The sequence below is a fragment of the Physcomitrium patens genome, chromosome 6, assembly GCF_059467195.1.
Source record: "Physcomitrium patens ecotype Gransden chromosome 6, ASM5946719v1, whole genome shotgun sequence".
Lineage (NCBI taxonomy): Eukaryota > Viridiplantae > Streptophyta > Bryopsida > Funariales > Funariaceae > Physcomitrium > Physcomitrium patens.
The window spans coordinates 17636690-17650513 of NC_143415.1; the positions used below are offsets into that span (position 1 = coordinate 17636690).

The window sequence follows — 13824 nt, forward strand, 5'->3', positions numbered from 1 at the left end:
TAAAATGGCGCCATCATTGTTAGAAAGAATACTTGCAGCTTTTTGATATCTAGCTTGAGTACAAGCAAGGGCGATAACATATTATGCCAAATAGTTTATCACGGAGACCATACTTGAAAGATGAAATGGAAGATAAGGTAGAAGTTACTACCATTAGTAGTATCATTTTAGATCTAACTAAAGAGGTAGAATTGAATGAAGCTACGCAAGGGGATGCTTATTTTAAGATAGTTAGCAATCAACTAAAAGTACACAATATATAATATTAGGATTACACTCTTGATAATGGCTTGTTGTATTTGAAGAAGCGAATTTATGTACCCAACAATATTAAACTTTGGACATGCATACTTCAAGAGAGATATGACATTCTAATATCTAGATATCTGGGACGAGAAAATATCTTAGAATGGATCTCAAGCACATGGTTTTGGATAAGTTTGGATTACAATATTTGAGTCTTGATATGCTCATACGAGTCATGTCAATATAACAAAGCATGCAATGTAGCATCTCTTGAACTATTACAGCCAATTCACGTACTTATGGCATGTTGAGAGCAGGTGATTATGGATTTCATTACATGTTTGTCACAGACACCTCATAATTATTCCATAATTGCCATCTTTGTGGATGAACTCTTAAAGCAACTTCACTTAGTCATGCTGCACTTGAATATTGATGCTCCAATGTTTGCACGAGTCTTTTTTAATATTGTCTTTCATCACCATGGATTATCTCATGTCATCATTTCAGATTGGAATCCATGCTTGAGGGAAAGTTTTTGGTAAGCCTTATTCAAGCTACTAGGTACTTGACTTGTCATATCTACAACCTTTCATTCCCAAACAAATGAGCAAACAGAGCATAGAAATTCAACCTTGGAGGATATATTATAGATATTTGTGGTGGTTCATCATAATCATTGGGATGAATACTTGACATCCTTGAAGTTTGCTTATAATGATAATATTCAAGCAAGTATCAGTCATTTACCATTTTTTCTTAATACCGATCAACATCCGATTACGCTAGCAATTCTCCATCGTTGTCATGATGTAACATGACTAACAAGTAAAAGAGTGTAGAAATTATTATAATGTAGGAGATTTTAGTTCAAAGTATTAGAAAAAATTATCTTATAAATATAATTAATAGTCAAAAGGATAGTAAAACTAAAAGGTACGAATGTTACCTTTTACAAACATGACTTCTACTTATTTTGTAGGACCATAAATAAGGCAAAAAAAGTAGATTAGAAAAATAAATGATATATCCATACCTTTAGAAGGAAGTTAAGAGTAAATTCTAGCAAAATTTACTTTAAAAAACTAGATATTGATACCCGGAGAGGGCTAGTTATAAACCAGTGTCGAAATCAGACCCTGAGGCACAAAACCAAGTCTCTACGATGACTCCAGGGTTTTTTTGCAAATTGGAGAGTGAGATTTGATAGCAGATTGGATAAGATTTTTATAAACATTGGTTTTGGATAATTTGGAGTTTTTATGACTTTGTAAGAGCTTTACAAAGTCAAGATTGTTTTCGGATGACTTGGGGTTTGTGAAATATAATAGGATTGATGTATCTAGTGATTTCAAGAGTTTTGTAATAGATCTATAGATAAAATTTTGTGGATTAATGGTCATTGTTGTGCTTAATATGTATTGTGAATATTAGCTCAATTTAATAATTGAATTAAGGTTAATTGAGGTTTAAGTGAGTTAAGATCTCAAAAAGTAGAATTTTAGGTCTAGTGAGGATTTTTAAGATTTCTTGCAATTTACTAATTGGATTGGAGTAAAATTTGTGTGAAAGGATATTAAACTTGTTTTTCTATGTGTATAAAAATTTCGAGATCAATCAAATGGTGAAAAGGAGAGATATTGGCTTTGGGAGATTGGCATCAAGGTTGGAGAAGGAGGCTGATCAATACCCAAGTACAATTTTGAGGTTATCCTCTATTTGATAATTTCGATCCTTTTTAAAAAACAATTGATTATTTTTAACTTAATTTTTAAGAAGTGTACAAAATTTGAGTTAAGATCAATGGTTCATTCATTAGTTATTGAGGTTTAATTTTGTTGTAGAAATTACTACGGTTTGATTTAGGTTTGGTTTGGTTTAGGATTTAGGATTTGATTTAGAGTTTGATTTAGGATTAGGATTTGGTTTAGGGTTTAAGATTTGATTAGGATTTGATTTAGGATTAGGATTTGATTTAGGATTTAGAGTTTGGTTAGGGTTTAAGGTTTGGTTAGGGTTTGATCAGGATTTGATTTAGGATTTAGGATTTTATTTGAGTTTGTTTAGGATTTAAGATTTAGTTAGTTTTTGGCCTAAAGTTTGAATGAAGTAAGATTTCAACTAGGATTAAATTAAGATTGAATTAAGATGTATTTGAGATATGTTTGTAATCATTTTAATATTTTTTTAAGATTTCTTATTGTTTCTTTGGAATTCCTTTGAGGTTTCTCTGAATTTGATTAAAGCTTGTTTAGCATTGTTAGTGTTCTATTAGAATTAGGATTTTATTATTGCAATTTCCATTCTACCTTCCACAGTTAGATACCCGGAGCATTCTCAAGCAAGACTTTACATATTATGACATCGTCTTATTGACACCAACAATCTGACAATGGAGGAATTTATACAATGGCATATAATGGTGTCATATTGAAATGCTTATATTATATAAAAATAGTTAAAATATATTATATATTAATAAATCTACATGTATCTTAGAGTGGTTAGTAGATTAAATTAAAAAAAGTTGGTATAAAAAACTTTACTTTGTCTTTTTACTTATTTTGATTTTGGCTTAAAAAAAAATATAAAACCTAAATGTTTAGTATGAAGCCTTGGGAGAAGGTGAAAGCCTAAAGATGAAAATCTAAAGTAAAAGGAGGCTACTTGGGAGGAATGAAAGCAAGGCATGGTCGGATAAAGGCAAGAAATGGAGAACTTCATCCCTATTGGTCAAATACCATGCCCAATGGGCTTTGAAGAGGTTTTCCACGACCTTAACAAGGATTTCAGTGACTACAAAGAGAGCATTTGGAAAATAAAAGCCAAGGTTCTAAAGTTTAGGATTTGGACTAAAATTTGTATACAAAAATTAGAAGATTTGGAATTAGATTGAAGAAGATATATCCATTTGAAGTTAAGGTGTTAATTTAAGACATATTATTATTCTTTTGATGATATAAGAAGTTGTACGATAGCTTTTGAAGATCGAAAGGTACAATTGGAATGGCAATTTCAAGGCCTACATCTTTTATGAAAAAATTATTTCTTTTAGAATTCATGTAAAGGAGTTACAAGGAATTGAAGGTGGCACTTCCAAATCAAAGGTAGTAAGTGAATGGTTTCATTTGTAGTAATGGTTGGAGCCATAACTTGAGTCTTTGGACAAAATTTTGGCTCAAATTTTTGAAGAATGTAATACTTTGTGTTGAAAAGCTATATATATAAATTTTATGGCATTTGAACTTATATTTTGTGAGATATAAAGAAAATTGCATGCACGTGTATAAATTTATGAATTTAAAGCGACTATCAAAGTTTTCATGATATCTCAAGTTTCACAATAAATTTGTAGTTAAAATTTATTAAAGAAGTTAATAAAAATACATCACTACCTTATGTAAAATTTGAGTTTTTTTGGATAGTTGGATTAAGAGATATGATGTGTTGAAGTTTGGAAAAATTTCCACATAAGGATATACAAGGTTTTAGAGGATTTTATCATATTTTGAATGTTATTGGTTACTTGAGGCTTATGTATTAGGTGTAATTGCTCAAAAAGGAAAATTTTATATATAAACTTGATCTTTTTTATCTCAAGAGTTAATTAAGTAATTAGTAACAACCAAGAGCCTAGTGTGTTCTTGAGGCAAATTCTCTCTACCCTAACAACAACCTTACAAAAAGCATGGCACCACCTCCTTACTGCAAAGAATCGACAAAACCATTATACGGATAATCATTGGCAACATAAGACCTTTTGAGGGAGGGTGATCAGGGATTACTCTCTGATGCCAACTTGCGACTTGTTACATCAATCAAAATCTGTAAATTAGTACCTTTGTAGCTTTGACCTTTCCGCATTTCTACAGTGATTTTTAATGTTGCATATGACCTCGAGCTTTCGCCAAATATTTGGATCCATCTAATCTTCCATATTTTACAATTGAAGGAATTTCATACCAAGCCAAAGTGCTTTTCAAATCGATATCAACCACCACCACCACTAGTTGTAGTTGATGACCAACAAGAATATGAAGTGGATAGCATTTTGGAACATTGCTACCTTCCTTGTGGCAATGGACGTCCACAACTTCAATACAAAGTTCTTTGAAAAGGTTATCCCATTTGCAATGCAATATGAGAACCTGCACAAAACCTCACCTATTGCCAAGAGACAATTTGGAAATATCATCAGGAGCAAAACGAGAACGTTCCACATTAGTAGACAGAAATTAACTATAACATGGTATAAATAAGATAATTATATAGATAATTAGAACTATAGAAGTTTTTAAAATTGAAGTTAGGTTAGTGGACCAAATAGGATCTACCATAGAATATTTTAAAAGAATTTAAGATAATTATTTAAATCGGGCCTACCATGGAACCTTCTTAAAAGGACTTTAAGGCAGTTATTTTGATGGAATCTACTACCTAGAAACATTCTAAAAAATCTAAGGTGATAGGATAAGGTATAAATAGGATTGACTAGGGCCTTTTGGGGCATTTGATCAAATATGGCTTTAGATCCTTTTTCTTAGTAAAGTTTAGTTTTGCATCTTTTTATTCAGTATTTTTTAATTATATTTCTATTTTTGTGATATAATATAACTATATAATGAAACTATAATCAAAATTAAATTTCTAATTAATATCTAATTATCTTGGTTCAATAATAATTTAATGTATCTAAACATGGCTTTTATAAAAGTCTCTTAGATTATTTTCTAATCTTAATAGTTCGTAGATTAAAGGTTGGTTAATACTTTTATCTTTTAGGCTATAGAAACTCTTTTACTATCTTACAAAGATCATAAATTGATAAAATTAGATTAGAAGAGATAAATAATAAGTATGATTGATACTAGGATTAAGTTGAGAATAGGATTGGACTAAAAAAATCCTTATGATAGATTAGATTGATACCCAAGGGTCGACTGTTTGTGAGACAGGGTTAAAATCAAATCTTTGGATATTAAAACAACCGCCTAGGGCAAAATAGGATTTCATTTGAACATCGAAGATTAGAATTTGAGAGCTAGATTTAAGCTCTTTTTAAAATATAAGGCTTGTTTTTGTAGGATTTGTAAAGACTTGGTAATTGTTGTTCAAAGTCAAGGTTTGTATTGGTGATTTGGATTTTATGTTGTACAATTAGGCTAGCACTTTTGGCTAGTTCGTACAATTGATATAACATCTATGGTTCAAAATTTAATACTGTTTAGATTGTTAGGTGTTATAAGTATAGACAAAATTTTGTAATAATCCAATAATGCAATTGGAAGATATCAAGGTTTTGATACAAGAACATACCAGAAGTTGGCAGTTTGGAATTGGATAGGATTTCTATGATATCTAGAGATCTACTATTTGGATCAAGATAAAATATGGCTTGGTGGTAGAAGACTTGAAGATCAAGCTATACATCAGTTTTGAATAGAAGTTAATAATTAGAAAAGAAGAAATCACTACTAGAACTTTTGCATCAATTTTTAAGTTGGCGGCCAAGTGACATTAGCGCAATTTTTGAAAGTTTTTTCACAATCTGTAAGTTGAAATGGGCTGAAATTTTTTAACCATATATAAGACTTACATTGATAATTGCTTGCAAAATTTCATATCAAGTGGATGATCAGATTAGAAGTTACAGCTTATCAAAGCTCACTGATTAGGAATAGGCCTTACAAGAAAAATCTAAATTGCTTAAATATGAAAGTAAAAAGATAATTGGGATTTATGTATGATTTAAGCTACTAAGAAGAGTGTTTTTTAGCACTTTTGAATTGAAATTCGGATTATATTCTTTTCATATAGGTAAAATCTATTAAGATTTCTTGGATACTTGTGAAATACAACTTCACCTTTCTTTAGCTAGGTGCCTTATGCATTCCAAAACAAGACAACATGTAATATGACACCGTCTATTTAGTTGTCTTTCATATTCTATTCTATATAGTTCAATTCAATTTTGTTTTGTCATATTTTGTGATGAGATTTTATGTTGCTGTGGAGTAGAAGGATCTTGAATTTTTGAGATAGTCTCGCCTTGTTTTATTTTTAGTATTGACTCAAATACATAGATACTTTGCATACTACATTATGACTAAGAAATCTTCACATTAGAGTGTATTAAAGCCTTCAACACACCAATTTTACACTTCTAAAAGGTGTAATTATTCATAAATAGTTGATGAAAAATCAAACACTCTTCTAACCATCATCATAAACTTATGAAAATTTTTAATCCAATTGAATGTTTGCTTAGTTTGTTAATAACAAAAAGTTAAAAACAATTCAAAAATCCATATATAATTTCTATTATTGCTTTACAGTAAATATTAATAGCTTTTGAAAAAAAATCGCCTAAAAGTCAAGGTATCAAATATAAATTGAGAACCTAATGTCAACGATATGAATTTCTAAGAAATAAAAGATCAATAAATTCTTGTGATACTCAAAAATACTAAAAAATCATTCAAAGATGGTTTAATATTAAACTATAATGGGTATTATCAAAGACAAGAAGACTAAAAAGTTTTGAAATAAGACCAAGGACTAAAAAGACATTAACAAGAATGAAGAAGGCTTCACTATTGCATCTATATATATTATCTAATTAAGAACTACATGGCAATTTTCAATAAGATCTCCAACACATGTTTAATTTATAATACACATGTCTTAACTTGCAAGGTAAGTTTCTTATATGGATGCCACATTGTTAGATTGTTCTACAAGCTACCTACATGTGTGACACATGGCTAACTTATTGGCAAAGTTTCTAACATACCAATCAACTATAAATATGTATAAAGTAAAATACTTATTTATGAAGCTTCTAAGAAGCTTTGCCACAAGATAATATCAAATCTACTTACATTTATCTTCTATCTAGCACTTCTTATTTAAATAAATATGTATGTCCATGACATTATCTATCCTTCTAGAAACAAGTTCTACAAAGAGTGATCATCATTTGTTGAGCAAGTCAAAAATGCGGCGAATTACATTTGCCACATACTCTAATCTTTCTTTCTTTCAAAAGTAGTTGATGGGTCCTCTCAATAACTAATAGTACCTCATATCAAGGCAAAAAGATGATTATGTTATTTGATTATTATTAAGGCCTTTATAATTTCCTTAAAATAAAACATTTGGAACATTGTTAAGAGTTGTTTCTATATCCAATAAAATCACCAAACATTGAAAGTCTCTTTTAAGGATATAATATCAAATGCATTGTATCTTTCTATCTATTTGAGAAATAACATATTATTATTGAAGATCTTTATCTCTATTATATTGTCTTGAAGGTTGTGATAATCGCAATGTCATATTTGGTAAGTCAATAAACAATAGCTTTTGAGTTGAATTTGGTGGTTGTTGATTTTCCTTCTCTTTAGTACTACAAATACACAAAAACTACAATAAGGATAGAAGGTAGAATGTTATCTTTCCTAGATCTTGTTTCTTTTGTAGCAATAATTTGCTAGTCATCTTAGTTTTGATAGATCATGTTAGATTTTGATTCTAACAACTTTTCATAAAATGAATAATTTTTTTTTGGAAATCAAAATACATAAACGACAAGAAATTCATATGAATTAAGACATATCTTGCATTTTTATTTAATACTTTTATTTAAATAGGTAAGTAGAAAGGATAATATTCATTAACTTCAATATAAATAGAATTCTTCATTAAACAGAATTAAAGCCAAGAAAGCATTGGTACTATTTTATTTGGTTTGGCACAAACACACAACAAAAAATATTTAGAGACAAAAACATTGGTATCGATATTCATAACATATGTCCCCTTAATATTCCAAACACACCAAAAACATATTATTAAGGTAAGAATAATTTATCCATAGGAGATGTTTTCAAAGAAGCCCAAGTTGATATACTAAAGGTTCCATTACTCAGCAAAGCAGTTAATTCTACTCCATTTCAGAGAAAAAAAAAAAAAAAAACAACAACAACAACAACAACAACATGAACAACATGGGCTTATTTCCAGAAGCTGCAGTGAGGATAACATACAACCTCTCTTTCTTAAAAGAGTCGACTTCAGTGTCTATCTGCCAAGATGATGGTTTTATGCTGGATTTCCAGTTGTATGTATGTGGCAGTCATGGCTATTTACCACACTCCAGGAATCAGCACACACCTTTCCTTGGGAAACCCGTCAATCTTTTTCAAGTACCATTTCTTCGTGCTCGCCGAGCGCGATGTCAAGTAAAATGACACTAAAGCAGCCAAGCTGCAGGCAACCAGTGTTTGGCTGATGAGAGCTATGCCCACAAAACTTAGAATCTCACAGACGTAATGGGGGCACACGAAGACACCGAAGAGGCCGCCCTGCGGTGCCATATACCCCATGTTGCTGCCCTTTCGAAGGTTGGCGAGTAACCAGTGATGGTACCCATTTCCTGTGATCGCCACCAGAAAAAGTGCTAACCCTGGCCACTTCAGGTTAGGTGTCGGTGCTGCAAAACCTTGCGCCGTTACCCATAGTTGCGCGTACAAGAGAATTATCGTGTTTGAGAAATAGGCGTTAGTTATAAATGCGACGGTGTTGGCGGTGGTTGTTCCGGAGAACTTCTGGACGAACAGAACCTGTGGAACAGCCAAACGAGAGGAAAATGGGTTGGAATTCGCAAGTTTCAATTTTACACAATCTGTACTTCTTTTTCACGGTCTAGGCTTCAGATTGCGTTTAAAACTATGTAACAAGAATTTGTTTTGACCTAGCGTTACCCGCTCGGAGAAGACACTGTAGCATGTACCACTTTTTTAGAGATTTCCTGGGGAAAGTATGAGGGATGACAAAATAAAGATGTTAACAGTGGATAGGTCCAGTGATTCTATTTTTTATGTTCTCAAACAACTGCCGAGATCTACAAATTGACCTGGAGCACGAAGGGACTAAAACATTTCTCAATTTGATAAATCGGCCCATTCACATGCAAATTGGAGTTCACGGCAGGCTCAGCAATTCGAGTTAGCCAACCGCAGCATGAGCCAATTGAACGAAATTACAGGGTATGTACCTCCAGGAGTCGTTTGTCGAATAGAAGGCTCAAAGCTAGAGCCACGAGCAGAAGACGGTTGTCGGAGTCGTTAGACACGGCCTGCTCAATGAGAGACGCAGCGCTGGAAGCTCCACAGGACTGCAGCAATGAAGGGAGCATGGGCAAAACACCGAGCATGTATGCGACCAAGACACTGGCCACCACACCTGAAGGCAAATAGTTCAAAAACATTCCTGTTTTGCCCGAAAGAGTCCTCGTCTTGCTGTCATTCCCGGTAGCAAATTTGGAGTATTGCAGCTGGTTTCCTGTCAACTCACTCAACATCATAAGAATTCCTATACCTAGAATCACCAGGGGAACAACAGAGAGAATGCCGCTGTCGGGTTGCGGAAACAGTCCCCATGGTGCAGCCATCTGATAAACGATATTGTCTCAAAATCCCTTCCAACTTGAACCCCCACCGCTCTGGACAATAAACACCGTGAGAAAAACTCGATAAGTGAAGCCTTGCCTCCACACCAGTGTTAGACGCTATCCGTGGCTCGGCTATAGAATTGGAGTGCGTACATCAGCTTGATTTGAAGGCCAAATATCCTCCTCATGTCTTCGAAGAAATACCAAGAACCGAAGAAAAGAAAGCTTGGTTGAGACGTCACAAGATCTCCGTGTCGCTTATCCACGAGAACAATGTCCTTTGGAATCGGCGTTAACTTTCCAGCTTGGACGTCAATATCATGTGGGTCGGTCAAAAACAATCCGACCCACAGTATCTGAACCACGATGCGCATTAATCATGTCTTAATGTAATTTTTCATGCGGCACGTGCGCTTCCACCCAGTGAGGTGTGAAAATGCGTGATAGCATGCTTGCATGTGTGTCGTATTGTGGTAGGTTTACCAGTTGCCATTGTTGTCGTCAACATGATTCAGTCAATCCACGACAGAGACTATTTGACTGTTCAAAGTCGTCGTTTTGTAGTGAAATCTATCACCGACGCCGAAAACAGGAGCCTCGACGTCGCATATTCCTCGTTATAAGTGGATTTAGCTAAAGGTCTGAAACTTTGTATATGCTTTATTTTTCTAACCTTCTTTTACAAGTAACGGACAAAGTCTCTAATATTAACGTAAATAAGAGGGTAACATGAGATATTTGTGTATAAACATCTTCTTTAAATGGACAAACATGGGTGCAAGTTAATATACAAAAGCCTTGCCATATTTGAGGGGGTATTTCTACTTAAAGAGCAGTGTCAGTGTCACAGGAGGGCTCACGAGGCAAGGGATGACATCACCAAGTAGCACTAGGGTGGTGTCATGTGGGCTAAAGTTTGTCGTGTCTATTTTAATAGAATTTAGATCCTTTCGATTGATTATAAAATCAGAAATCCAAATATAAGTTTAAAAATTAAATAACATTTATAAGTGTCAAGTTAAATATATCTTATATTAAATTTCTATTTTACTACTACTAAAATGATTTTACTTGTCTTTTCAATTCCTCCTCATGATTACTTTTTATAATTCAGCTTTATAATTTTTTTTATAATTTATCTTTATAGTTCTTCTTTACAATTACCTTTAGATGTTACTAATGCCACCATAGCTCTTTTTATTGCCTCTACAATTTGCTATCTACTACATATCACCAAAAAAATTTACTAATGTCACTACAAGCTACCATAAATTTGTATTACACACTACAATGCAACAATATTGTTGTGTTTATATACAAATATCTCATGTTACACAGTATGAAACATTATTGATGCACACCTCAATAGATAAAATGTGTAATTTTTATGGATGTTTGTATTAGTATTTTTTAAAAATATATTATAATATATAACTCAATTTTAGGGTAGTTTGTAGTTGTTATGAATATATATACTTACATGGATTAAATATAGGTTATTAATTATACTTACTAGAATCTATGAAAATCTATTCAATGTTTCATGTGTATTTTCTTGAGCTATATAAGATAGTATATATATCGAAGAGAAGACAAATGACACATTATTATATAAAAATAGATAATAATCAAGACATTGAGGTCAAAGAACTGTTAGATTCAAGCCAATACCAAATTAGGTTAAAATATCTTATATATAGGTATGGATATGATATTAGTAAATACATATGGAAGCTAGCCAGGAATCTTATTAATATAGCAAAGAAAGTTGATGTTTTTTTATTGACAACATCTATTAAAATCAAGATGATAAGTAAAAAAATTCTTTAATATATAGAAACAAGTTTTAGTAAAGATTGTATTCTATCTTCTATCATTCTTTGTGATTTTTATATATTTATAGTGCTAAGAAGATAAAGAATCAATAATAAACAAATTCAACTCAAATATTATTGTTTGTTAAATTATTGGACAAAGTATTAAGATTCTCATAATTTTCAAGACAACGTAATACGTATGAAGATCTTTAAGAACAACATATTCTTTGTAAAATAGATAGTTAAAGATAATGTGTTTGGTATCACAACCTTAAAATAAACTTTTAATATTTGGTGATTTTATTGGAGATAGGAACCATTTCTAGTGGTGATCCAAATGTTTTATTTGAAGGAAGCTACAAAGGCCTTAAGAAGGTGATCAAATAACAAGGTGGTTTTTTTGCTTTGATATGACATACTATTGATGGTTGAGAGGACCTATCAACTACCTTCAAAGAAAACAAAGATCAAACTATGTAGCAAATATAATTAGTTGCTTCTTAAACTTTGCCATCATGTAATCATTGTTTTTTTTGAAATTTGTTTCTAAAATAAGAAGTAATATTATAGATATATATATTTAATTAGTTTAAAATAAATAAAAATAATTATTTTTTATAAAATTTATAGAGAAGCTTTTTAGAAGCCTTATAGATGTGGATTTGACTATTTAGGTCTTTGTTGGTAATTGATAAGTTAAAAACTTGGTTAATAAGTTTGCCATATAACTTTTAGTTAGATAGTATATGTAGAGGCAAGAGTGCGACATTCTTTATTCTTGTCAATGTATCAAGGACAAGAACTCGATGAAAAAGCAATTCAGACAAGTGAGCCTTCACTCAAAGAAAGGTAACAAAATATAAATAAACAAGTATATATATTGAAAGAGAAACTAGAATGGCTATTGCCAAAAGACAAGAAAACTAGAGACCCTTGAAACTCGACTGGAAGCAAGAAAAGAGTTGACAAGAGTGAAGAAGGCTTCACTCATGTCTCTATATATACTATCTAAGTAGAGGCTACGTGGCGATGTTCTATAGGACCTTCAATATGTCTTGAATTTGTAGGACATATGCCTTGACTTACAAGGCAAGTTTTTCTATGTGTGGACCACATAGTTTGCTTGATCTTCAAACTAACAACATGTGTGGCACATGGCCAACTTATTGACCATGTTTCTAATCCAAAAAGTCAATAAAAGAAGCCTATGAAGTCAAAGCAGCATCTATGAAGCTTCTAAGAATCTTCCATATTAAATACTATAGAATTAACTTACTTTTACCTACTTGTATATATAATTACTAGCTTACATAAATATGTCCGTGACATTATCCCCCCTTCTAGGGACGAGTTCCACGAGGAGCGGTCATCATATGTTGAGAAAATCTATGATGCCACGAATTGTATTCGCACCAAATTCTAATCTTTGTTCTCTTCGAAGAAGATTGATAGGGCCTCTCAACCATCGGTAGTATCCCATACCAGGGTGGGAAGACCACCTAGTTATTTGATCATTGTTGAGGCCTTTATAACTTCCTTCGAATAGAATATTTGAAACACCATCAGGAGTTGTTCCTACCTCTAGCAAAATCACCAAACATCGGGAGTCCCTTCTCAAATCGTGATACCAAATGCGTTGCATCTCACCATCTATTCGAAGAAAAACATGTCGTTATTGAAGATCTTCATGTCGATTGCATCGTCTTGAAGGTTGTAATAATTGTAATGTCTCATTCGGTAGGTCGACAAATGAATACTCTTAAGTCAAATCTGCTGGTTGTTGGTTCTCCATCTCTTGAACGTCACAACTACAAAGAAGCTACAAACAAGGATTGAAAGTAGAATATTATCTTGCCTAGATGTTGTTTCTTTTATAAAGAAGGTTTTCATCTTGATTTTGATGGATATCATTGACAAAAAGCCTCCACCGCCTTTGTTGCATTTACAAGATTCTTTATTGGCTCCCATGTGCATTCACTAATATCATATCCGTGCCAATGGACAAGATATTCCAATTTATTTCGGCATCGCCTTGAATCTAAGATTTCTTCTACTTCAAACTCTTCATTATTGTCCACTACCGTAGGAGGAGGTGGAGCTTGTCTTCTTCTTGGTATGTCCACTATCTTGTATGGTTTAAGAAGAGACATATGGAATACTGGATGGATTTTCATTGACTCCAGTAGATGTGAAGGATATGCAACTGGATTGATTTGTATAGAAATAAAAAATGGTCCAAGCCTTCAATAGTCCAACTTGTCACAAGGATGAGTGGTCTTGATATTGCGACAAAGTAGCTATACCTTA

At 32.4% G+C, this 13824-nt stretch overlaps 1 protein-coding gene across 1 annotated transcript; it reads right to left on the minus strand.

Annotated features, from left to right (window-relative positions):
- Positions 1-8247: 8247 nt before the first annotated feature.
- On the minus strand, positions 8248-9834 carry LOC112283904 (uncharacterized). Its single transcript, XM_024523250.3, has 2 exons — positions 9305-9834; positions 8248-8870 (listed from the first exon to the last, which is right to left on the minus strand). The coding sequence occupies exons 1-2, from the start codon at positions 9698-9700 to the stop codon at positions 8394-8396; spliced, it is 873 nt and encodes a 290-aa protein (XP_024379018.1). The 5' UTR covers positions 9701-9834; the 3' UTR covers positions 8248-8393.
- Positions 9835-13824: the final 3990 nt, after the last annotated feature.

Bases quoted from the DNA above. Each gene is read 5' to 3' on its own strand.
- LOC112283904 (XM_024523250.3), bottom strand. From the start codon at position 9,700: ATGGCTGCACCATGGGGACTGTTTCCGCAACCCGACAGCGGCATTCTC. The intron at 8,871-9,304 runs GTACATACCCTG...GCTGTTCCACAG, and splicing joins TCGACAAACGACTCCTGGAG to GTTCTGTTCGTCCAGAAGTT.